Raw genomic sequence first — 25266 nt, 5'->3', positions numbered from 1 at the left:
GTAATCCAAACTACTTCCATCTTAGTTGTGGAATTTTTTAGGCAAAGCCTGCAGGTTCTGCCTGCCCCAGCCACCTCACTGGGCCTGTGTCACCTCATAGCCACCCAGACAGCTGGGCTGCTGCAGGGACAGTGCTGTCTGTTTGGGGATGGTTTCAAAAAGGATGGGCTTAAGGTTTTATTTGGATATATATGTGTTTCCTTCCCTTTCTTTTCTTTCCTTCTTTCTTTCTCGCTTTCTCCAGGGCTGTACTGAATACGGCCATATTCAGGTGGGCATCAGACTTCCTAGAGAAATGCAGGCAGTCTGAGTGGTGCTGTTGTCTGAGGAGAGCATCTCAGCTTTAGGAAGCGGTGTTCTAAAACTGCCAGCTAATGTCTGTGGATAAAAACATACCCGTTGTGTGTTGCTTTCAGCCGCTGCCAGGCTGGTCCAGATTGCTTTGAGTAAAGGAGAGCTCTTTCTTCACCCATTTGCAAAGGAGTTTGCTTCAGGGGTTATCAGAGCTGCTTTTCCTGTTTTGCCATAAGTCACCTCTATGCAGGAATAGCTTTGAAGGGTTATGTTTAAAGCCAAACAACTTTTAAGAAAGGGAAAAATTACCCCACAAGCATCAGGCAGGGAAAAAAGGGTGGAAGACTCCTGAGTTTCTCCTACTCTCTCAGCTGCAAGTGCTGGGTTATTTTCTCTTAGGACCTGTTATGGTTTAACTCCACACCTATTTTCTCATCTCCTCTGATAGCTGTAGGCTCACCAACTGCTCTGTGTTAGTGGAAAGTTTATTGCAGCTGCAGCAGAGGGTTATTTGATGCTCTGGGAAATTCTTGCCACATTTGCTAGTGAGAAAGGCAGTGGAGTTTTTGGGTCTAAATTAATTCGAAAGGGCACATACAAACCTGTTAAATACACATTCCAGCTTGTTTGTGCTCCTTGTTGGTCACACCCTTGGCTGAAAACCCAAATATTTCAAGAATTTGGGTTGAGGTACATGCTTTCCCAAAAGAGGCATGAAGTTGGATTCCCCTTTTGCATCGATGGGTGCAGTTTCTTTAAGGTCACTGAGTGTTTGAAGCAGAAATGTCATTTCCTCCAAGGCACGCTCAAAGCCTTTGGGAGGGAAGGTGGTGGTGTAGTATGAGGACCTGGTAGCTGCTCCATGCACAACTGCAATGACTTAGGTCCTGCTTTGATTGGAGTGTGCCTGCTATAAAGGAAACTTACTCCCATTCATAGGAGCCAGGGTGCATTGTAGTGCCATGCTTTGCTGTACAGAGGCCTTTGGCTGTGTGTTTGCTTAGCCCTGTGGCTGATTTGTTCCCCTGAGACCCTGAAAGCATGTAGGTATGCCAGAGCAGAAGATGAGTTTCACTAAGGAGACTCATTTCAAATGCAAATACTCTTCAGGCTGCAGCACAAAGGAAATTTCACTATTTTAAACTTTTTGGGATTTGCTTATATTAATCCCCCCCTCTGGAACCACTCTCTGTTTTGCTTTGCTTGCTCTGCCATGGATCTGGAAGTCAAGGCGGTGGGAATCCATTTGGTAGCATTAGCAGTTGTTCTGTTACTGCTGCCTGAGCGCCTGATAGGGTTATTGGGAGGCAGCACTCAGATCTCTGCATGTTGGTGCAAATTCCTAGTAACAAAAGAAGGAGCTTCTGCGGATGCTTTGAGCTATTGCAGTGTGTCTCCACTCTGAGTGCAGCTGTGCTGCCCAGAAAGTCATGCAGGCATCACAGTCAGGATGTGGGGCAAGCCATTGCTAACGTGTGCACCTCTTTCCTTGCAGTTACCTGGCCGAGCAGTGCTGGAATGGCGGCTTCGTCTACCTGATCATGTTGCGCCGCATCAAGCGCAAAGCCCCTCTTCCTCCCTCCAACGGCAACAACAGCAACAGCTGTGACCCCAAAGCCAAGCCCAGCCCAGAACCTGCTGACAGAGCAGCTCAGAATGGGAAGAGGACCAGGAAGTTTGGGGTCATCACGAGGACACCCGGCAGCAAGGAGAGCAAAGAAAAGCCAGAGCATGGGAACGGGCACTGCACCCCAATGGAGGTGGAGGTGGCTCAGCCAGAGGGCCCTGAAGCTGAAGTTAATGCAGAGGAGAAGCTGCGCAGCACCAGGGGACAGCACCGGTCCCGGCTGTCAGAGGGCAGCGTGATGGACGTCGTTGATCAGTCAACCCAGGTAGGTCTGTTTTGGGGTTTTGTGGAGAAGCAAGCAAGTTTTCTGATGTGCAGGAGGGCTAAGGGAACTTCTAGAGTGATTTCACAGATCTGAGTGCACTGTCTTCTGTGTGACAACCTGAGCTGCTGGGATGCTGAGTTGCAGGCATCGTGTACAAAACCAGGGGCAGGAGGATTTGAGAATTAGGTAGTAACTGTGAGGAATTTCTGCCATGTCCCATCTGTGGTGAAAGAGAAGATTATTTCTCAGACTTGTTGGTGTTGGCTTCAGGAACTCTTCTGTTGGTACAAGTGTTGACCTTAAGGCACTGAGGAGAGAGAGGTCAGTGCAAGATATTTGTTTTGTCCTTTGAGGCTTCATCTCTGACTTTAGTGGGACCTTAAAGCTTCTATTAAAACTGGAATTGAAATTTCCATTCTTGAAGAGAAAGGGAATCAGCACCAGACCTTGGTGCAATGATTGGTGTTACAAAACTTGTTTGGAAAGTGCTTGGAAGCCACATGGAAGTTGCTTTGAGTTTTGCTCCAAGTTGATGGGATGGATGATTTGTTAATGTTTGGGACGTCAGTGGGCTTGGGGCTTTCGCTGCTTCTCTCTTCATCCTAATGGAGACCTTGGGGTTTGCCTGGCTAGAAATGCAGCATTGCTGAGTGGAGAAAAATAACCAAGCCTTGATCAGGTTTCAGTATGCATCTATCACCAGAAGAGCTGTCTGCCAATTTTTTCAGAGACACTGATAACATAAACAGATGAACGCTGCTGTGCTGGCCTCAGGGCTTGCTGCAGCAGCTGCATTTGGTTTTAAGACTTCAAAGCTGGTAATGCAGCAGTGTGAGTGGACATCTCATTCCTAATGGCTGCTGTGGAAAGCATTGGTTTAAACATATCTTCTGAATTGGTACTCCTCAGTACTAGTGCGGAGTGATGGTGGTTGTTAGATTAAACTAACTTAACTTAAAAAGCATTGGAGGGGACTAATCCAATTTTTTTAAGTGCTAGTCTTAAAGAAATGTAATTGAGAAAACCTATTCTTCCCATCAGTGAGGCACATTTGATTTCATGGCGCAGCAGGGAGGGGAAGGTGTTTATGTACCGTTTTTGAAAGCCTCATAATTGCAGTCTGTGAAACCCTTCCAAAGGAAAACATTAGAACTTTATAAATAAATAAATTCAGCCTGTCAGTATTTTGAAGGCCCCAGTTCATATAAAAATGTTAGAAAGTTTTTATACTTTCAGGAATCTGTTCTGGAGATGTCTAATTAAACACGTTATAAATGAAGATGGTCAGAGTATGTTTTGAGAAGTCAGGCACCATATATGAAGAAACTCTTGATCTAGAGCTGTTTCTTGCTGGTATTACTTTGATGTTTTGAGTCACCATGGTCCAACAAGTTTATTATTGAACTCAGAACATACGTGTGGCAATGCAAACAATAAATGTGTTTTTAATGCAAATCATAATAAGGTGGCTCTGTAAAATGTAGAAGCTTAGTTGAATCACTGGAAATTTCAGAGCTATAATGTGTTCTGTTGTGGTGTATCTGTCACAGAGCCTGTTGGGAGGCACAGCCATTTAGCAGAATTGCTTCTCTCTCTGTGTGTCTCTTAATTTTTCTTAATTTTAATGTTTTGCTCAGAGATATGACCTCTGTATGTGTCAGTATTAATTACATTTTCCTAGCATCTGAGTGTGGAGAATTGTAAGTAGTTGAGCCTGAATGACATGCCCTGAACAGCCTTTGCTCCTTGAAAACAAGGAGACCTTACATTACAGATGCCCATCACTTTAACAGCTGTGTGGTAGCTGCTGTCAGTAATCAGCAGCTTAATTCAGCTTCTTAATAAATGGTAAATAGAGACAGTCAATAAAATTTTCAAAACTACTTGAGTTCTATTAAAAGAAAACAAAACAATTAAAAAAAAAAAAAAAAAGAAAAATGACAGCCCAAGGACACTTGGGAGCATCAAACGTCACTTAAAGCTGCGTTTCCAAAGCATGACCTGGTGCTCAGGCATGTGAGACCCAGTCCTGTCAGGAGTCTTTTGAAAACAGCATCCAGAACGGAGTGTCAGAAGTTGCAGCCTCCTTCCAGGCTTCAGAGCACAAGCCAAACCTTTCACAGCCTCGGGATGAGTTATCTCTTCCCGGACAGGGACAGGGTGCATTGGCAGGGCACCCCCTCTATGGGGAAAACCAGCCCATCCCTGCTGCCTGCACGATGCCTGCCATCTCCTCCATGCGCTGGCTAATGGAATATCCAGAGCTGTCAGCCCAGCACCTTTGGGGAGCAGTATATTCACTGTGTGTCAGTGAGAGACGCCTTGCAGCAGGCTGGAGGTCAGCTGCGGGTGGGAGGAAAGGCTTTGGGAAGGAGCTGCAGCACCTGCATGGCTGAAGGAGGACGTCTCTGGTCCTCCCTCCTCTCCTTCCCCTCCCCAGCCCCAGGATGCAGATGGAAGAAATACAGATCTGGTATCTTGGCTTCAGGAAGTTCCCTTTTTCTCCCTTTAGGAAGTTCATTTGAAGTTAAAGTTACCAGAACTCAGGGGAGGAGAGGTTGGAGTAAGTCTGCCTGTCTTTGGCTGTTGCTCTGCTAAACCCAGAGGTCAGCTTGTGGCCTTGGAGATGTTGTGCCAGGAGTGCTTTTGAGGCGGCCACGTGCCTTGGGTGTTGTTAACTTTCCTCTCCCACAAGCTCGGTGTTTTTCTCTTGTTTTGGCATGGCGTGCTGCTAATAACAGCAGTGCTGAATTGTAAAATGAGAGCTGAGACGAAAACTGTTTGTCAGATGAACCTGCCAGGAGATTCCAGTGCTACTGGTTTATATGCATGTGTCAGTCCCCTTCAGGCTTGCTTTCATCTCCTAGATCTTGGTCTGTCTTTCCTGTACACTTGGCATTGCTACTGCTATGTATAAACAAATCTGCTAGACTGTTTGTTGGTATGTAACCTCAATAAATACTGTACCTGTCAATTAGCAGTCAGCATCTGATATTTACAGGTGGTTAAGTTCTGCTGCAGTATTTTTAGAATGAACCTGAATGCCCCTTAAAAATGTGCAGATTCAAAGCTGCAGGGCTCTGTCTGCCTGGCAGGAAGATCTCAGAGGCCTGGAAACCAGATCTGACCTTGGGAAAGGCCCGGGGAGTCGTGCACGGTGATTTAAAAACAGGCAATCTCTGAGCCGGAGTAATGACCCATCACATCCTGGGGAGATCTGGGAGCTTAAACGCAGAAATCAAAGTTTGCTTCTTTTATTCAGTGGCTTGAAACAGGGTGCTGTTTTCTAGGCTGGTAATTACAAAGGCAAGGATGTAAGACGAGTATGGGAGGGGCTGGGGAACGATAAAGAAAAGGAAACAGGAGGTTTCCTCACCAGATACCAATTTTGTGGTATCAGTATGTTTACTGGGAAGACAAAATCCCTTGATTTTGTTCTCTGTTTCTCTATCACAGTTGTTTTGGAAGAGGTGTGGACTGTTTTCTCAGCTGCTCAGAACTGAGGAGTGCTGAGAAGTTGTCAGATAGGGACCAGAGGTGTGACCTTGGGTTTGTAAGGAGCCGGAGTACCATTGCAGTGAGGGTGGTTTTTCAAAGGGCATTCCATTTAATCAGGTCTCCTGGCATGACAGTTGAGGCTTTCATCAATGACCCAGAAGTCTGGCTGCTAATGGAATGTGCCAGAGCACGAACTGACACCTTTACTTCCTCCTACCCCAGCAGGATGCTTTGAGAAGTCCTCACTGGCTTTAAAGAAAACTGTGGATTCTTCCAGAAGCCTCTTAAATTTAAGCTTTTGCTTTAGCAAAGGAATGAAATCCAGATCCAAATGTAGCAGTTGTCATTAGACTATATGTGGAGGAGACTGGCAGGGATATGCTCTTGTGAAGGCAGGCAGGTGAGAGGGACTGGGGTCTGTGTCTGTGTCTGCTGCACATGGCATGGGTACAGAGCTGCCACATGCATTCCACATGGAGAGCAGTCAGCATTTGCTGGCCCCATAAAGTGTATTTTGTGTCTTTGTGAGGTCAGCTTACTAGCTATTAAAAGGGGTGACTGGGGGGTGGGCTGTATATTAATGCTGAGTCTCAGAGTGGTTTTTGGGGAAGCGAGATTTACAGCCCAGCAGCACTTTGACAGTGTGGATGACAAGGGTTCTGTGTTGCTAACCCACATTATTCAGCAGTGAGTTCCAGCTATGGAGCAGCACGTGCAGCCAATTTGGCTGCCTTATGGACCAGTTGGACCTGTCTTATGTAGACTATAACTCTCCCTGTACTCCTGAGTGTATGCACAGGTGCACTTGGGTGTGTGTGCACCTCCGAGACCAATCAGGTGTGTGCCAAGGAGTACTTGCATTTGTACCACCTCAGGTGAGCAGTGCTTGGCTACACTTAATGAGAAAGTCGTCTTTGTTCCATCCCATTACTGCTTGCTTATTAAGATGGCATGTCTCAGGAAAGGTGGAATGCTTTTGAATTGCATGTTGCTTTGCAGTTAGGGAAGGTTGACAGCTTTCTGTAGCAATATTTACCAATCAGTGCTGGTAAATGTCAGCCTTACCTTGCATTTTGGCTAATGCAAAATGTTTCTTATCTTGCCAAGCAGAAGAATAAGGCTAATGGCATGTTACAGCAATCAAAACATGAGATTTGACATACTGTACCTACTTTAAAGGTTTTCCTGTGTTTTAAATGTGATGGAAGGAAGAATTGTCAACCATTTGCTGTACCAAAATGGAAACCTTGCTGTGAGTAGGATACTTCCAAGGGTAAGCAGTGACAGCTTCACTGAACTTGGGAAGCGGAGCTGCTTTGCATCAACTTCTTTTAGTCAGCGTAAGCACTGATTATTATTTCATCAAGGTTTTTTATTGCACTTTTGTATGATACACATTTTAGAGACACATAACTCCAGTTTTTGTTCCTGTTGCAGACACCTTTGGACGTGCACAGGCCTTTCTGAGAATCTGTTTCTGTTCTTTACGTCCTTTTATCCTCTGTGTTTGCTTCCATCTTTCATTAACGTGAATCCCGGGGCTATCTACTGTCTTGAAGTTTTAATTTGCACTGTGATAAGCGTGTCTTTCCTCTCTTTTGCCTGTTTTGGGTTGTAAACTCTCTCAGGGGCAAGTGCTGTCTTCTAATTGTAGCAGTGCAGCACTGAGAAAACTTGGCCTTGATTTTGCTTGGAGTTTTAGGAAGCCCTTTTATGTAACTAGTACTGATGCTACAGTTCATTTATTTTTGCTGCCAGTTATGCTCTACGTTGCCATAAAACAGCTGTCACCACAACTTTCTGGGATAAGTTGCCCTTGCTGTCACGTTTCTCAACTGATGGAATGTTCTGCCTTTCTTTGCAGTGATTGAAGCGATAGCTATGGCAGGGCTAACTGTAGATTTTAATTTTAAGTAGCAATGTGTTCATTTATTGTCTGTTCAAATTGAATTTTCCAAAGGCTTAGGGCAGGTTTGTGTGCAGAGATAGCATGGTAATGGATAAGTTGTAATGAATTAGTTTAAATGCGTCATCGTGAGAAGGGATCCTCTCTGTTAGCAGTGAACTGCCCGCAGAGATGTCAGGGATGCACAGGGCTATGCCAGTGGAGCTCTCAGCTGAGATTTGTGCTCTGCTATGATAAACTGTAAGAGAGAGCAGCAATATAAAACATCTCCCACACAGCAAATCCATAACTAGATTGCAAAGGAATGGCTGTAGCTGAACGTTTAAGTTCACACCATTTGATGTTTTAATCATTACGTGTGAACGTTTGAAAGCAAGTGGACGTGCCTAAAAATAAAGCATGCTGTTTGCTTAGTGCTGCGGTGTTCCAGGTGTAAGTTGTGATTATAGATCTGCGTATGCTCAATTTTTGAGTCAGGGAGCTGAAACCACCAGCAAACCCAAAGATTCCTGGCACCAATGAATAAAAAACAGTCCCCAAGACAGACTCTGCTTTAGCTGACATGGGGACCATGGTGACTTACTCCAGGATAGGCTTTAATCTACTGCAGTCAGCAAGGATTTTTTTTCTGGGAAGCTTCAAACCAATCCACGGCTCCCAATGGCCCAACAACAACAGATTGAGACCCAGTGAGATACCTGAGGGAATGCAAGCAGACTGTAAACCTTAAAAGCCTGAGCTCCCCAGGGGCATTTGCTGTGCTGAACTCCCTCCCCACCCCCAAAGTGGGAATAGCTGCAGAATCTTTTGGCTGATCTTGCAAGGAAGCTCCAGGGGCATCAGGAGCGGAGCAGTGCGGGGAGGTGTGACCCAGATGGTGATGGCTCAGGATGAGAAACGTCTCCAGCAGATTTTAGCAAAGGGTGATTATGTAGTTTAGGTGCATGCAATGGCTGATAAAATGTTTAAAGCCCTTGCCAAGGAAATGATGTCAACAACTGGTCTGTCTCTGGAGATGCATCCCTGTGGGTCATTCTGCTTAAAACAGCTGAGTTTTCATAGCCTCATCTCTGATGCCTGTTTTGTGTGTTTTAATGGTGTGCCTGCGTTTGGAGGAGGGTAGGATTTTGCTTTCCACTGTTCTCCAGGCTTTATCCCATAAGATACTTCTCTCTCCAGGGCAAGGTACTCACATTTCTGTTGAAGGATGCTAAGCCATTCGCCCAAACAAAAAAGAACCTGTTGAATCATAAATGGATGCTTAAATGGACTCACAGTTGCACCTGTGCTCTTGGATCTGACCTGTTTTGAGGACATGGAAAGTTCAGGTGGTCAGTGTTGTACAATTCAGAATGAAGGCTATGAGTTTGACTTTTTCTTTCTCCATTTTCAAGTGTTTTAGGAGACACCAAGAAGCACTTTGTGGCTTGGGTCAACTGGAGGCAGAAGCCTTTGCTGGTTCCAGTGTTAAAAAATATCTCCAGTGCTAGGAACTTTTCACAGACAGTAGGGATGGGCAAAGAACTTGTGCCTTGGAATAACATAGTGGTAAAGGAATGTAGATGCTTTTCCTCCCCTTTTGTTTTGTTTTGGAGTTGTTTAGCCTGCTCGTACAATGGTGAAAACCCAGGGTAGCAGATGAAAGCAGGAATCCTGCTGTTAGATCAGCTTTAACAACATCCTGGTAAGACCAGATGAAAACTATACTCATTATCCACTAATGAAATAATTGCTTTAGTTAAGAATCTGCAAAAATCAGATTTTGGCATGATTTTCTGATTGAGTCATTTGCACTACCGTGTCTGTGATGTCAGAGTGATGGCTTTTGACTGCATCTTGAGAGCAACACGTTTGAGCTAATCAACCAGCACGTGATCACCAAGGTTAATTCAGCAGCTACCCATCTGCATCTGCCCCATGTCTGTTGGGGAATGGAATGGTGGGAGCAGGCAGCATTTGACACAAGGCAGGCATCTGGGAGAAGAGCTTTTCATCTGTCCCAAATCACCGAGGGGTTCTAGGGAATGAGGGCTGCTACTGGTAGTGCTTAGTAGTGCTGATGCTGATCTGAACATGGTGCCCTGGTTGTGTGCTTTTATGTGGGAAATCCTGCTGGTTTTCAGGTGTGTGCCATCAGCACTTTGGTTGCCAGTTCTCATCTAACCTATTGTGGTCAATTTTTCAAGGAATAAATCTTAAAACTTTCTCTTAAACCTCAAGTTTCCAGAAACAGCTTCTTGGCCAGCAAGGAGGAGTTTACTATTAGTTTCTGCTGCTGGGGTGGTCCTGTGAGGTCATCATGTGGGAGCTGGTCCTGCGTGGGCAGAAAAGCTCATCACGGTGCCAGCAGGGCTGGTAGTGTCCCATGGGCATGTTGGTAGATATCTACCTGGGATGCAGGGTCTGGCAGTGTTGATGTGTGCATGTCTGGTGTGCTGACACACTGTTACTGCTGTTCTCAGTTTGGCTTATCCTGGGTTTTGCTTGAAAACTATTACTTATTTATGCAAAAATCATTGCTGCTGTGACAGAAAGTGCTTTTTGTAGACAACTATTTTACATTTTCCATTCTCCCGTCTTCCTATTTAACTACTTACTGCATTTCTGTTTTCCATTTGTTTACACCTTGCTCCTGCCAAGCTTTTCTTTAATATAACATTTCAAAGCAATCTTTCCTTTGTATATTCAGATTTGCAACTTGTTGAACACCACACAGTAGAAATCAGTCAAGCCCCTTTTAAACTCCCCTGCAATTAGCTGGTGAAAGACGGGTGGTAAGAGCAGCTCTGACACATCTTATTTATTTATTTATTTTACACGCAGAGGGGAAAAATGTTCCTTTTTGTTTTATTAATGACGTGCTTATGAAATTGAGCGTTTGATGGTATTCACTTGGAGCAGGCGTAACGCAAGCTTCCCCACATCTGTAGCAGGCTAGTTTGTTCCAGATGTAGGCTTGCTCTGAACAGAGGCTGCCTCGCGTACAATGGTGGAGAAAGGCAGCCTGCAGGGAGCAACTTGAGATGCCGGCTCGATTCTCTATTCTCATTTGCGGTCTGTTACATAAGATGACCCATTTTTTTCTTGCTCACCATTAATCCGAGTGGAATATTCATACCATCTTAAAAAAAACATTTTAATTATTTGTAGCTTGTGCACTTTGATCATCTACAAGAGGAAAGATCTGATCCAAGGCGCTGCCTGCTTGCCAGAGCCGAGTTAGGAGGAAAGTTGAGTCACCTAGGAGTGATGTAACTGCAGAGAATAAAAAACAGCCATTAGCCAAACTCAGCCTCTCTCACTTGACCATTTGTGCTTCTTCTTGCTATAGGAATGTTCACAGAAGCAGTGTAAGTCTGAAAGGGACTTCAAAAGAAGGTCTGGTCTCTCTCTGATAAATAGAATCACACACAGAGATCACAGAGAATGGTAGTGATGGGAAAGGATCTCTTCAGATCATCTATTCTACCCCCTTGCTAAAGCAGTTTCCCTAGAGTACCTTGCACAGGAAGGCATCCAAGTGGCTACTGATTATCTCCAGAGGAGGAGAATCAATATCTTCTCTGGACAGCCTGTCCCAGTGCTCTGTCACTCCCAAAGTGAAGAAGTTCTTCTCATGTTTGTATGGAACTTTCTGTGTTCCAGTTCACTCCCATTGCCCCTTGTTCTGTCACTGGGCACCACCAAAGAGAGCCTGGCTCTTTTCAACCAACATTTTGGCCGCTGCCCTTTACATATTTTAAGTGTTGGTAAGATTATAGAATCATGAAAGTTGGAAAAGATGGATCTCAGCAGAACTAATATCGCCTTCCGGAAGACGGGGCTAAAATCTCTAAAAGAAATTTGGCTTCTCCTTCCGTTGATGGTTTCCAGAGTGAGTGTGGAAATCTCTGAGTGTGCTTCTTGGCTTTATCTCAGATGAACTGCATGGTTCTCAGTGGCTTGTGACATCAGCCCACCAGATCTAGCTCACCTTTCCACCTTGCTTCACAAGTGCTGAGCTTCTTTGTCTTTGCTTGAGTTTGTTTAAGTGTAGTTAAGGAGTATGGATTGCTCTCCTTATTCCTGAGAGTAGTGAGAAGAGGCTGTTGTTGATTCTTGCTGAGGGTATCTGCAGTCTGAAGTACCTCCTGGGACCCACAGCATTTCTCTGTACTGTGGGCATGAAATACTCTTTCACAGATTGCTCTGGATGGATGTGTGAAGATTTATTGTGTCACTCATGAACTAAACAATGGGGATTATTATGAATCATTTATAAATGAAGCTATGAGGATTTTTCTGAGCAGATAGAAATGTTCAGTTGTTAGTAGGAATATGAAACTGGCAGCAACCAGTGTTGTGCAGCCCATCAGAGGAGGCCATTCTGATGCTGAAGATGTCCTCCTCTGTGCAGGATTCTAAAGGCTCCAAGGACAGTGACATCAGAGCTGCAGATGGCCAAATCTAACCACTATTGGAGCTTTCCTAGGATGTTGTGAGTCCCTGGAGCTGAGTGAATATGGCACAGTCTTAGCCCTCGTATGAAGTCTGAGTGAGCATGTAGGCTTGTTGATCCTTTAAAAGATTTCAGAGTGGAAGACATAGAACGCATCACTCTGCTTTTTAAATTTTATTTAAGGCATTTAAGGCTTGTGCTGTTGAATGTGGGTTTTTCCAGAAACTCAAGAGAACTGTTTTATAGTCAAATTTAAATGCATTTAAGAATCCTTGGCCTGGAGCTTTACTAGCAAAGCTCTTCTGTGAGGGTGCCTGATGGAAGCGGCAGCATTTCCCAGCTGGCAGTGGAGTGTCCCATGCTGCTCTGTGCAGAAGTAGAGCTGCTATATGGAGAGGGAAGGGGGCTCTGTGGAACACCCCCTTTCTCCAAGAAGTCTCACCCAAACACTAGGAAATCTGCCTTTTGGTGCTCAGCTTTAAAAAGTCAAAGATATGTAAATACATCTGGGGTTGACTGAGCGGCTGTGGATGTTGTAAAAAGGGAGAACAGTCAGTAGACGTGGTTCTGAGTGCCACTGACTTGTGATTTCAAAACAAGTGGAATAAATACATAGTTGAGTATGTGCTGGGCTGAGGTGCTGTCTGCAGCACGGCTGTGCTCTGCCATCCCCACTCAGGTTGAGTAATGCGCTGATTTGCAGGTGGTTTTGATTTCAATGGGACTTGAAGGGGAATAAGAGCAGCAGAGCCTCACCACTTGTTGCCGTGAAGTGTTGTGCCATATGAATGAGTATTTGAGGGTGGGTCAGTAGAGGGTGAATTTGGGTGTTTTTAGTATGTGATAGTGAGAAGTGCTGAGGAATGCAAGCTGGGTGCTGCATAGTGTGGGCCTTTGCATAACCAGCATTCCAAAACGCTTTTGCAAGTCATTAGAAACAGTGTTATGACTGCATTGTTAGGCTTTATCAAAGAGTTTGCTTCTGAGCAAGGTTTAACAAGTAGACAGCCAGAGTGGCATCCTGGATGGGCATCAGCGTCCTGGATGGGAATAGTTCTGGTTGAGGGAGGGAGGGGATGTGACACATCTGATGTTCGTTATGGGTGTGGGGCATATTATGGCAATAAAATCTCTCTGAGCATTGTCAGGCTTTGGCTTAGTTCTGGTTTGTTTGTTTGTTTGGAGCACATAAATACAACTGACTCTTGCCCCTGCATTTAACACGTTGTTTTGTCTATCTTGGTAATCTGTCTCAAGGTGTTCGCTGTCCTTACATGCCCTGTTACTCAACTGGGACTGGGCTTTTATCAGTGCCTTCAGCATCCTAGTTAAACCTGCTGGGATATTGCTCATGTGCACTGCTGTCAAGCTAACAAATTACCCACAGGTGTCTATGTTTCCAGGATCAAACTTTTGGCTTACCTCTCAAAACACCAGGTTGGTTTTTCCTGTTTCTCCTACCTGTGGACTTGGGGCTGTATAACCTTTATCTCCTGTTTTTCTTTGTTCTTAGGTCCTGGTTTAGATACTCAAGATAATATTTTTCCTGTGTCTGAAAAACTCTTGTTGCATTGCTTTTAAAAGTTTCAACATAGGTCTCCAGTGGTCAGGTTAAAAAAAAAACAAACAAACAAAAAAACACAAAAAACCAAAAAGCACATTTTCTTCACTTAATATAGGCTCAGATAAACAGTGTTGGCCTAAAATCGGCAAGTCGCTGCCACAAACGTTGGGTTCACTGATATATTTAGCAGTTCCATTCCTCGGAAACAAGCAGTGATTTCTATGTGCTCTTCACAGTTTGGCATGAAATTTTAATCATCTCCACTGCTTGGGTGTTTGTGTGCTGCGGGAACGTGTGCAGCACAGACCCAGTCAGAAATAGATGACCTGGTGCTGAGTGACTATGGCAAGCAGCCTGAAATCACCGCCAAACTGTGCATTTTGCTGCCTTGCAAGCTTGGAAGCTTCCTGGGATTTCTCGTAATTCTGTTACTTTGATTCTTCCCCTCCCTCTGAGAGGGTCCTGGCAATTGCCTTTGCGTCTTGCTTGCTTGATTGTTTTTCTCTTTCCTTTCCTGTTCCGCTGATAGCGGCCTCTCCTGTGTTTCCTTGTGCCCAGTCCTTCCAGTAGGGTGCATGGGAACTAGGCTCTTGTTTTGCATTTTGTATTGCTCCAGAGATTGTAAAGCTCTGTTTTGATTTATAATCATAAAATTTAAAAAAAAAAAAAAAAAAAAAAAAAAAGTATATATAATAAAGCTTGTTACCTTGCTTATATTGAAAATTTATTCTTTGTGGTGGGAAATCCTTACATACAGTCCATACAACATCCGTCAAATAAGGAATATTTGATCAGCAGCTGATAATATGAGCCTGGCATTTTCTTCTCTATGTCTCAATTGCTGCAAGCCCTCTGGAGGAGGAAACACTGCTGCATGCTGCAAGTCTGCTCCGCACTGGTGTTCAAGGTGCCCCTTCAGGGGCATCTTGCTTCTCAGCTCCTCAATTGCTGCAAATCCTAGAGTTTTGGTGAAGGTGCTGGAGGCTGCTGTTGGCTGTGGGAAGGATTGGGTCTTAGAGCTGCAGCTCTGAATAGCTCAGAAAAGCTGCAAGTGGGCCTGCAAGGAAACCTATACACACTGCGCCTCCTCTTTGCTGCCTCCTCCTTTCTGCCTCCTTTGCTTGGACCACAGATAACAAGGCAAAGTTCAGCAAAAAAAAAAAAAATATATATATATATATATATTTAAAAAATTATATATATATATATATGAAACACCCATGTGGCTTGAGCTCTACAGATGTGTGGTGATGGGCAGCAAGGCTATACGTCACTCCCCTCTCTACTCTCCAGACTTCTCTCAATGTCCAAATCCAAACTCAAGGACTCTCTGCCCGTTTTCTCTCAGCGAGAAGGTTCCCGCATATGGAAGATGCGCATCCTCAAGGGGACGGATGGGCTGGGGATTCAGATAACAGGAGGCAGAGGCTCGAAGCGATCCCCACACAGCATCATCATCACCCACGTGGAGGAAGGAGGCTTGGCACACAGGTGAGCACGTAGCAGAGCCCTCAGGGTGTGACCCAGCATCTGTGGCCATAGTAGAGAGTTGGTACTGGATGATCTTCAATATTACTTCCAGTCCAAGCCATTCTGTGATTCTTGGCCCCAGGCTCTTGATGATGGAACATAACCCAGTGAGCCTAATGGCTTGCAGGGCTTTTTTTCCCTGTGGGTCTTTCCTATGGGGTCATCAGTGGGCAAGGACAAGCTGTGCATCCCAAGGGACTGCTCACTCCCAGCCCTGCCTCTGTGATGGTGAAATGTGGGGCACACTGCTGCTTCCTATCCATCTCCAGTGGGGCACAGACAGGGTCTGAGAGCGCTCATCCCTGCAGACAGAGGGAAATGGCTCGTGAGTATAGCAACAGTTTCCAGAGGGTGCCTTCCTGTGCTCCCTTTCTAGTCAAACAACGCTTCACTGATCAATGCAAATTTAGCATCACCCAGGCCACATTTTACCCCACCAAAACCCTGCAGTGTGGCAGGAGCCCAATGTTCCCTCTCTGTTTTCACAGGGACGGCAGGCTGACGGCAGGCGATGAGCTCCTGATGATCAACGGGCAGTCGCTGGTGGGGCTGTCCCACCAGGATGCCGTGGCTCTCCTGCGCTCAGCTGCCGGCATGGTGCAGCTGGTGGTCGCCAGCAAGGTACAAGCAGCACACACTGTGTCCTCTCCCTGGTGTCTCCCCAAGGTCTGTCCTCCACACAGCACGTTTTTGAGATGGAGGCACATGTTTGCATTTGCTCCCCTAGGTTTAATGCAGTGCTGCTGGGATTGTTATCAGTAGCTGCTGTAAATCTGTGGCAAATCAGCGGGGTATAGACTATGGTAGTGATTTGCTTGAATTGTCACTGTTGTTCAGTGTGCAAATGAGGCTGGGTTTAGTCATGCAGACATTACTTAAGTTTTGGCCAAAAAGCATTTTCTTAAAATATACGTAGGGTTCTAAATAAAGCAGGCTGTACTGAGCCTTGTCAGACACTTGCCTGTGGAGCCTGTTATCTCCCTCCGAATCTGTGTGCTAGAGGTCTCCTGATGATGATCCCTTGGCTTGAATTCCTTATTTTGTCCTTGTTAATAGCTTGAAGCAAAGCTCTCACAGATAAAGTAGCATGAAATTTCAGGGGAATGAGAGTGGAATTCATTTATTGGGAGGGCTCTCAGTTTCGCTTTCAGAGATCAAGGGAATATTGCACAATATTTTTGCTTTGCTTAAGGAAATCCTCCCCACCCCAGTTTGTGCATTCCCCTAGACTGCAGCCTGGTGCTCCCTGGCTTGGGTTGAGACCAGTTCCCAAAAGTGCTTAGGATCTCAGAAAGGACAACACGACCACTGAGGTGGTGTAGGGTCCTCTGAGGCAGGAGGGATGGCCTCAGGGACCACACTTGTTATCCCAGCCAACCTGGTGCAGATTTGATTTGCATGAGTTTCATTTCTGGGTGCTCCTTTTGGCTTCCTAATGTAGCTTTTTATTTCTCATCTTGGTCAAGAATAGTCTCTTTTCCTCCATGTTAAAAGTGAAGAACCTGTAACTTCACTAAAGTTTAATTTAGATAGCAAACTTCATTCAAGACCTTCTGTAGGCTCCCAGCATGATAGTAGCCCCACCAGTGTTTATTCTGGAAACAGCAGGCTTTGAACTGGAATAGGTACGTTTTGTACTTCATTTGGACAGTTGGATTCTCTGCCAAAACACAAGGCATTGGCCTGCATAGAACTGTCCTGAAAAGTATTTGCTTGCTCATGGAGTGACTGCATCAAAAATCATCCCTGTGAATAACCTTACAGATTAAAATATCATGTAGAAAGGCATATACAGGTGAAGTGTTCTCCAGCAGATTCCATAGTCTGCTGTTTGTTGGTATGGGAAAGCCGCCCTACAGCTTGACATTGCTGAGCACTGCAAGCACAGGATTTCCTATGAAAGCAATGAAATGAGAGCCTGTCTTACTGCTGCCTTCAGCTGATGCACGTTTACCTCCCAGAATTCATGCCAAAGCCAGGGGAACATCTCCTGAAGCATTTGGATTGGATAGGTAGAGGCTTATGAGTTCAGTTCTCCCAAACAGCACTGCTGGTTTGTTACCTTGGTGCATTTAGATAGGCATGTATGTGATGGGAGCACAGTGTGAGATTTAGGACACACTGACATGAGTAATGAGCCTGCAAGCTCTGCGTCTGCTTCCCACGACTTCTAATGAACTCAGGTGGGGAGGAGCAAACTGCTGGGGGAGCACTTATTTTAAATTCTCTTTTATGAAATCTGATTGTTTCAGATATGTATTGGCCTACATTTGCTCTGTGTGCATGTTAATGCCAGAGCTGCTGTCAATAACTGGACCATTACAGTTCAAGCACATGGAAACGCATAAGGAGGGCAGGCTGTTGCGGCAGGTGAAATGGGGCAGAGTCAGCATGGCTCTGGTGGGTTCATGTGGTGTAACACATTTTGTTGTCTCTTGGGTAGGAATCCGACGAAGGGGATTTTCTGAAGTACCCATCTACCAGTTTGCCAGACTTGCTTAGCACTTGCTCAGTCCAAGACTCTGTCTCTTGCACTGACAATAAAGAAAACGAAGAGCCCGAAGAAGAAGATGTGAAGGGGGAGAGTGTGTCTCCTGAAACACTGGTCGCTGTAAGTGTGGCTTTGGTGATGTTTTCACCTTCTCCTTCGATGCCTGCTTGCATCTGTCTCATTTTCCTCCAGCCTGGTGCAGATGGGACAGGGCCATCAAACCCAGCCCTCTTTGCACAGAAGGTGGTTGGAAGCAGGGATGTTACCTACTACAGTGTCTGCCCTCTGTTCTGTGCTGTAGCGAAGCAATGGCATGGGCAGCAGGAGCTCTTGTGTGCTACAAGCTATGCGACAGTCACGGTGTTTCCTTTCTCCCATCTGTTGGGTGCTTTTTGCCCCTTCCAGTGCTTTTGTTGGAACCACTGGGATGTCTCTTGCAGCACTTACATGACGCCGTACTCTCCTCTCTGCTCCTTTTGTAACCAAACTTATTTAACAGCCTACTGTCTGCAGTTCTTCAAGGCTTCATTTGCTCTGCTCAGCTGATGCCAACGGATGCTTTTTGAGGGGAGGAATCTGAATTTCTGGCTATGAACTGTAACTGAAGGTCTACTGAGTAAATGCTGTCAGTTGATAATCTCACCCGCATTCCCTCCAGGGTTGCATTAAGCAGAGATTAAGTGGATTATTGTTATTTATTTGTAATGTAGCAGCTCTCTGAAGCTTCATCAGTATCCTGGGCCTCTGTTGTATTGTATAAATGCAAAATAAAACGATGTTCTCAACTCTAAAGAGCTTACAGGCTCGTTTTCAGGCATGAGAAGGCATGTGGATTCAATTGAAGCTTTTCTCTTTGTGATTTTTTTCTTCTTCTCTCCCTCCCACCCCCTTTCTGCAGCAATAGTAATAAACCTCTGAAACCTTTGGGTGGCTCAGATGTGATGTCTAGCTTGGTGATTTGATTGTGTATCCTTACACTTCTGCAGCTTCATGCTACGATCTGCCTGATGCTGGTGTTCCCTTTGTACTTGCATGTTATCTCTGCTTTGTGTCTATGTTTATAGCGGTCCCCTCTCTCAAGCATTTCTTTAGTATGACAAGTTTTGTTTTCTTGTTAGTGATGTCTGTACAGTCTTCTCTCCCATGTGCCAGGTTGCTGTTCTGCGGGGAGAAAGGGAAAAGCAAAAAATCAGGGATGCTCAGTGCTGATGACATGGTAGCGTTCCTATGCAAACTCAAGTGGGCATCTCAGCTTTCTTTTAGCTTTAGAAATTCTCTTCTCTGTGTCATATTTCAAGATCTGGTAGTTTTTCTCAAGCCTGTGGCTCAGCAAAGCTTTAACCTAAAAATCAAAAGTTAATTATACATAGCTTCGGGATGCAGTTCCCTGGCATTCCAGCAAATCTTTCTGCACACGCTACCAATGCCATTTCATATGCTCATGGGTTTCCAGGGAAGATTCTGTGTGTTTTTTATCGAAGGCACTTTTGAGATGTCATTGTAATTTCCCAATTAACATAACTAAGAGAAGCTTTGAGGTTGCTGAGGTACACAGCGCTGTGAAGACCCAGCTGGATAAGCTCAGTGTAGCCCTTCAGCCTGTACTTGAGTTTGTGTCCTGCCCTAAGGTCTGTGCTGAAGCTGCTGGGTGGCTTCGGAGTTTTGGTTTGCCTGCCTGGCATTGTTGCCTCTGATGGCAATGGCTCAAAGCTTTTGTAATGCATCAGTGAGGGCTGGAGGGAAAACCATAGGAATCTGAGTACAGTAAATGTGTTGGAAGAATGGCAGGAATATTTTTATCTCCTCTGTTTCTTTTTTTCTTTTTAATTGAGGAGGATGTAATTCAGAGGGATATACACACACTGAATTACTGGTGGCTCTTGTGCTTTCAGTTTTGCTGCACATGAAATTTTTCCTCTTCTAATCCAGCATGTGGATGCCTTTGCATTCCCTGTGTAAGTGCTGTGTCAGCCTCAGGAGTGCAGGCACAGCTCTGCAGCTTGGTGTGGGCAGTCCACGCAGCACAGAGCCCCGGGCTCTCCCTGCAGTTTGATCCATCATCCTCACACAGCCTGCCAGGATGGCCGGATTGGGCTGTGGGAAGGTAAAGGTGTATGGGAATGATGAGCTCACACGTGGTTTTTCTCTGTCTGGCAAGGTGGGGAGAATTTCTCACAGCAAGGCTTTGATTCTGGTTTGAAGGTCAGCACGAGCATGAAGCATTGTATTGTTTAAAACAAAAAGCAAGCAAGCACAGAAGCATACCTGTATGGTTATGCATTGTGTACATGTAAAAGTAAGTATATATCTATGCATGTATATATATTCATATATATATACGCTTAATTGTAAACTGCTTTAGAAATTATTGTTATGTGCTGCTCCCACTCCCTTGATGATAATCACGTGTGTTCTCTTTCTCTCATACATTCCACTTATTGGTACTGTATATCACTATTGTTGATGGTTAAAGCAGGAACTAAGCTAGAACTAAGGAACTAAGCATTTTTTATCAGTACGGATGTCATGATTTTAGTGTTCCGGAGGGGTTGGCACTAAGGTCTGGGCAGCTTCACTGAGGCTGAGGTCTTGGCTTTAGCATCAGACCTCTTAGATTTGAGGCCAGTTCTCAGTCCAGATCTGCATGTAAGTTGTCTTTGTCACTGCTGGCTGCACAGCTCTGACAAGAGATCAGTGAATTTTCTTGTTTACTGTGCAGGGTTTTGCAGACACTTGAAGGGTTACTGTCAGGTGCTGGGTGACCAACTAACAAAATTAATTATTGTCAGATGATATTTCACTGTTGCTAGGAGGCATTACTTTTGGAGTGACCTACTTATATTCCTGATGGACTTACTGCAAGTACAGCAGCACCTGGCTGCTCGTAAGCTGACCCAGGCTCAGCACTTGGGCTTGGGTGGATGAACTTCACCTCTGGGTGCTCTGCAGTGACTGCTTATGGGTGGGAGGCCACTGTACAGCTGCCACTCTCCTGGTGAGGTTACCAATGAAGTTGTGTTTGAATTCAAAGGGGTATAGGGCCATTGCCCAGCAGAAAATGAAATCGCTTGGAACTGAGATACAAATTCTAACCTTCTTCCTTGTAAATATTCAGAACTCAATGGGACCAGGCTCTGAGCAATGTGGTCTAAGTTATCTCTGCTTTGAGAGGGTGGCTGGACCGAGGTCTCCCTAAAGTCCTGTGAAACCTGATTTGCTCTATGATTCCATGCAAATTAAGAAGAGAAATCCTTTTGAGGTGCTGGATCAACATTTTCCCTGTCAGCAGGTTCTCCAGAACCTTAAGTTCTGTTCCAGTGTGTTCAGCAGGGAAATATAATCTGAGCTACTCAACTGCTTTAGGACACAGAAGAAGAGTTTTGTGACAGTTGGAAACCGTAATCAAAGAGAAATATTGCTTGTAAGGCTTAAGGAAAAGTCCATTTGTTGTATTTTATTAATTAAAAGTGTCATAGTAGAGTTTAAATTGAGCTCTGTTTTTACAGTCTGTTTAATTTGAAACATCCCTTAAAGTTGTAACTTTAATAAAACTTGCGCTGCCAGACAAAAAAATGATTGCATTAATATCTTTAAAGTGCATTTATTTCAGAAGTGGTTTGGCCAAAATGCTTCTGAACTTTAGGTATGAAATACTGGGCCACAGAGTCAAGTTGTATTACACTGTCCTGAGTCACTTTGGGGATTTTAAACTCTTACCAAAATCCCTGTTTTGCCTTGTGCAATTGACACTGCTGTTTTAAAATGTCATTATTTATGTCCAAGTGAAATAGGATGATAGGGTAATATTTGCCTCTGATGATCTTTTTTTAATTCTAATTCATTTTTCCTAGCATTTTTCTTGCTTGAAATTGCTTCTATTTGTCACTGTAATGCTGGATGGCAGAGCAACATGGGAAATGAGCTTTAAACAGAAGTCAGGTCTGCCAAGAATTTGCAAAGTGTCTGATGAATCTGGGACGTTTTGGGTCCCTTGGCAGAGGCACATACCATTTTTAGCTGCTTCGAAAGCTTTTAGCCTTTGTTTGTGGTGGTGCTGTGTTGTTCAATATATGATGATCCGTGTATTTTCATTCTGAAGTGTTCTGCTTCAGCAGGCAGCTTTGTGTTAATGGGCTGGATGAGAAATTCCAAGAAATTATTAATTACAAGCAGAGGGGACTGCCTTGGGAGGGCTGGGTCTGCAGTAACTGGAGGCAGGGAGGAAGGCTGGGGACTGCTCCTCTGGGCTGCACTGAACCTTACTCTCCTTGTGATGTGTGCAGCTGGTACTGAGCAAGTAACAGTGACTGAATGCTTCTGGTTAAAGCTTTATTGCAGGAGCTTCCTTGCCTCTGTCAAAGCACACTTACCTGTTGTTTTTTTATGGGTTTTTGTTGTTTTGTTTTTTGGTTTTTTTTGCAAGTTATGCTACAAAAGCCTACTTCGTGAAGTGCATTTGTTTGCCCACCCTGCCTGCTTTTATTTTTCATCTGCCATAAGACTGGTTGGTTGTGTTCTGTTGCAAGTCTTTCTATCTTACTAGGGAATCCATGTGTAATTACCTCTAGCCATGCAAGCATAATAAGGAAGAGGATAACAATGCCATAAGTTTAAAAACACTCTCGGGGTCAAAAGTTCTTCTGGAAACACTGGGAGAGAATTTCAGAGAAAGCATTAGCATTGAAAAGGAACAGGAAGCATAACTCAACAATTAAGTGTGTGCAGAGCATGGGGAGGGACCCTCATTACCAGGAGGACTCAAGTGTTAGCTCCCACTAGGGCACTGCATCCTTGGAAGGGTTTGCTGAGACATGACTCATCCTCAGACAGGATTGCATGGCTGGAAAAGAGGGAAGCAGCTTTTGCTGTCAGAAATCTGCTCTGCACAGAAACACGTTGTCCAGGCTGGATGAAGTATGGCCCTTGTCCTGAAGATGGGCTAAATAACTCCTTGGGCATGGAGCTCCTGCCCTGCTGGAGATGCTGTGTTTGCTGAGGGCCTGGAAGCACTGTACCCATGCAGGTACAACCTTGTCCGGCATGTCCCTGTGGTGCTGAGCTCATTCTGTGCCTTTTATTCGTGGTGTGGTGTAACACATGCTCCTGTGGTGACTGCAGAGGACTGGTGAATGGCAAGTTGTTGGAGTGAGTGTAGGTGGGAATTTGGGTGGGAGGAAATAAAATATTAGGGGACTAGCTCTTGTTTCTTTCATGTGGTTGTTCCATGTGAGTGTTAACAAGACAGTACTCCAAAGAGTGCACAGAATCACTGAACTGTAGGAGTTGAAATGGACCTGTAGAGATCACCTACTCCAACCCCCGCTGAAGCAGGTTCCATATAGCAAGTGGCACAGGTAGACATCCACATGGGTTCCTGTAGACTTGATGCACGCTACAAACAGTGAGCTATCTCCTGATGCTTGGGCTAGGTGGGAGATAACCTTTTGACTGGACCATAAATATCAGCGCAGACAATGCACAGAATGGTTCCTCTTCAGCGTGATGAGTTTGAAAGCCAAGTCAGCAAAGTGATCACAATGTAAGTTTATCTACAGTACAGGTTCCACATGCTCTTAGTTTTTGTGAATGAGGGCTTTTCCCATAAAGCAGCAGATAGAGTACAGCCTGTCTCTCCTTGGGCTGTTTGGATAGCTGCCCGGTTTTGAAGGAGATGAACCGCCTTTAGCAAGCTAAAAATATCCCCCTCGTGGCACTGGGACAAGGAGATGCTGTCACAGCCGTGCAGTTCACATACATTAACAGAAAGATGATAAAGGCTCCAGGATTTGAGAGTTAGTGTGAATGTCGTATCATCACATCTGCAGCTTGTTTGTCTGAGCATGCACACAGCCCAGCCTCTCTGGGTTCTGTTAAAGCATATTCTAGATGCACTGTGTCCGAATAAATGCAGCCTGTATAATATATGAGGCTTCAGTCCTTGATTCAGGTATAAAATACACTTTATGCTTATGTATTCTGTATCCTCTCATGTAATTAGGGTGTTATAAACAGAGCTGAAATCCAGAGCTCCCCATCAGCCCTGCCGTGGGAATGCTCTCTGCAGCTGTGGGTTGACTTCGGTGTAAGGGAGGTCTCACATCATTCTCAGGAGAGTTATTTATTTTCAGCATTGTTTATGGTTTGCTTTATCCCTCACTGCAAGTAAAAGGGTTGTCATTAAAGACAAGAAAAAAGCAGGGGAGTGCTGTTTGCTGTGATGTATAGGCTCTGAATTTGTGCTAGGCCACGAGCTGAGCGTTTATTAAAGAAAATAACAGAGGAGCAGGACCAGCTTTCACACAGCTTGAGATCCATTTTTGTCTCCTCTGTTTACCAGAGCCAGTCTTCAGGGACTTCACTGCAGCGCATGGAGACATCTCGTGGGCATGGAACACACTGCACGCCATCCTCTCATCCTCACTGATGTGTGGTGGGGAAAAAGGATAAAGCGTAAAAAAGAAAGCAGCAGCGATTCTGCACCATTTCAGAAATGTATGAATTTGATTTCCTTCAGCTCAGATGATTTTTGTAGTGAAAATTGTAATATATTGCAGAAGAACACTAATCTGGTCCAAAAAGGATATAGCTGGGAGCATCTTACTGTTTCCAAGGCATGTGCTGACTGTGATATCTGTTTCTTGGAAAATTCAGTCGTGTTAGCTGTTTCCTGCATTTCTTTTAAAAGTTTGTCTTTTCAAAACGTTATTATTAATTTTAGCAACCATCTGGGAGCATGAAACTGAAATCTCCTTTGCTTAACTGCAGCCCTAGCCATAAGTATAATGTAGCACCAGGGTGCCTGTGGAGCTGATGTGGTTGGGATCCACACACATCAAGAACCTGCCCGCATCCTTTGGGCATGGTCAGCGTGTTCTCCTGGTGTCAAACTCATTGGGCTGGGAATTGGAGCATGTCATACAAAACGAGCACTCTGGGAGATAAAAGCAGCTGAGCTGTGCCATGGTGTGCTTCCATTCTGTGTGTGGAGGGTGCACGGGCAGGCACTGCTGTTGGCTTTGTGCTGGTGAGTGCCAGCTTGGTGTGTGACAACTTTATAGTCTGTGTGAAGTGTAATAGAAATAACTGTCAGAGTTCTGCACTGACTGAGGCTGACAGTAATGCCCTTTCTAGCATCTGCTGCATTACAGCAAAGGCTTAGGCCGGTTTTTGAATGCAGGGATTTGTTAGAGTGACTGGCCAGGCATTCTTCGAGACTGCTTTAAAGGCTTTTGTTCTGTTTATTTATCATTTCCACCTATTCAGAAAATAGGGCAGTTCCAGTTCTTGAATGATTATCACGCTTCCTGATCTCTTTGCAGCACATGAAGCAGTGGTTTCCAGCAGATGCTTTGCCGTTAGGTAATGGCTGCTGCAATTCCCACCCCGTTCCCTGGGCAGGAGGAAGCCCAGGCTGTGCCTGCTGGTACCAACATGGTCCTTACCAAGAATGCTGCATGTAGCCCAAATCTAAGTCAGTGCCATCTCTCATGAAACCTGCCATAGCACCGGGTGGAGAAACTGGGGCATCAGGTTCTTCTGAGGTTAAAAGCTGGCACAGAGGTGATGCTCCCCCTCTTCTCCTCCCTCCCTGGCTCGCTTGGGTAGCTGCATTCATACTTTGCTCCAGAAGCTATGAAATCTGGGTTTAATTAT

The 25266-nt window shown here is 44.9% G+C and overlaps 1 protein-coding gene across 9 annotated transcripts in view; it reads left to right on the top strand.

The window, feature by feature from the left end:
* The window catches only part of PDZD2 (PDZ domain containing 2), a 184277-nt gene that overhangs the window by 119849 nt on the left and 39162 nt on the right, over nt 1-25266 (top strand). For 8 of the 9 annotated variants that reach the window (XM_015848372.2, XM_015848370.2, XM_015848375.2 and 5 more), the window contains 4 exons: nt 1790-2186; nt 14941-15083; nt 15611-15743; nt 17566-17733. In XM_015848372.2, the coding sequence (XP_015703858.1) occupies nt 1790-2186; nt 14941-15083; nt 15611-15743; nt 17566-17733 (841 nt within the window). The remainder of the gene's footprint in view (nt 1-1789; nt 2187-14940; nt 15084-15610; nt 15744-17565; nt 17734-25266) is intronic. The other variant, XM_015848373.2, reaches the window with a different exon arrangement.

This window comes from Coturnix japonica, chromosome Z (genome assembly GCF_001577835.2).
Source record: "Coturnix japonica isolate 7356 chromosome Z, Coturnix japonica 2.1, whole genome shotgun sequence".
In the NCBI taxonomy this organism is placed as follows: Eukaryota; Metazoa; Chordata; class Aves; order Galliformes; family Phasianidae; genus Coturnix; species Coturnix japonica.
This window is presented reverse-complemented; position numbering and strand designations above follow the sequence as displayed.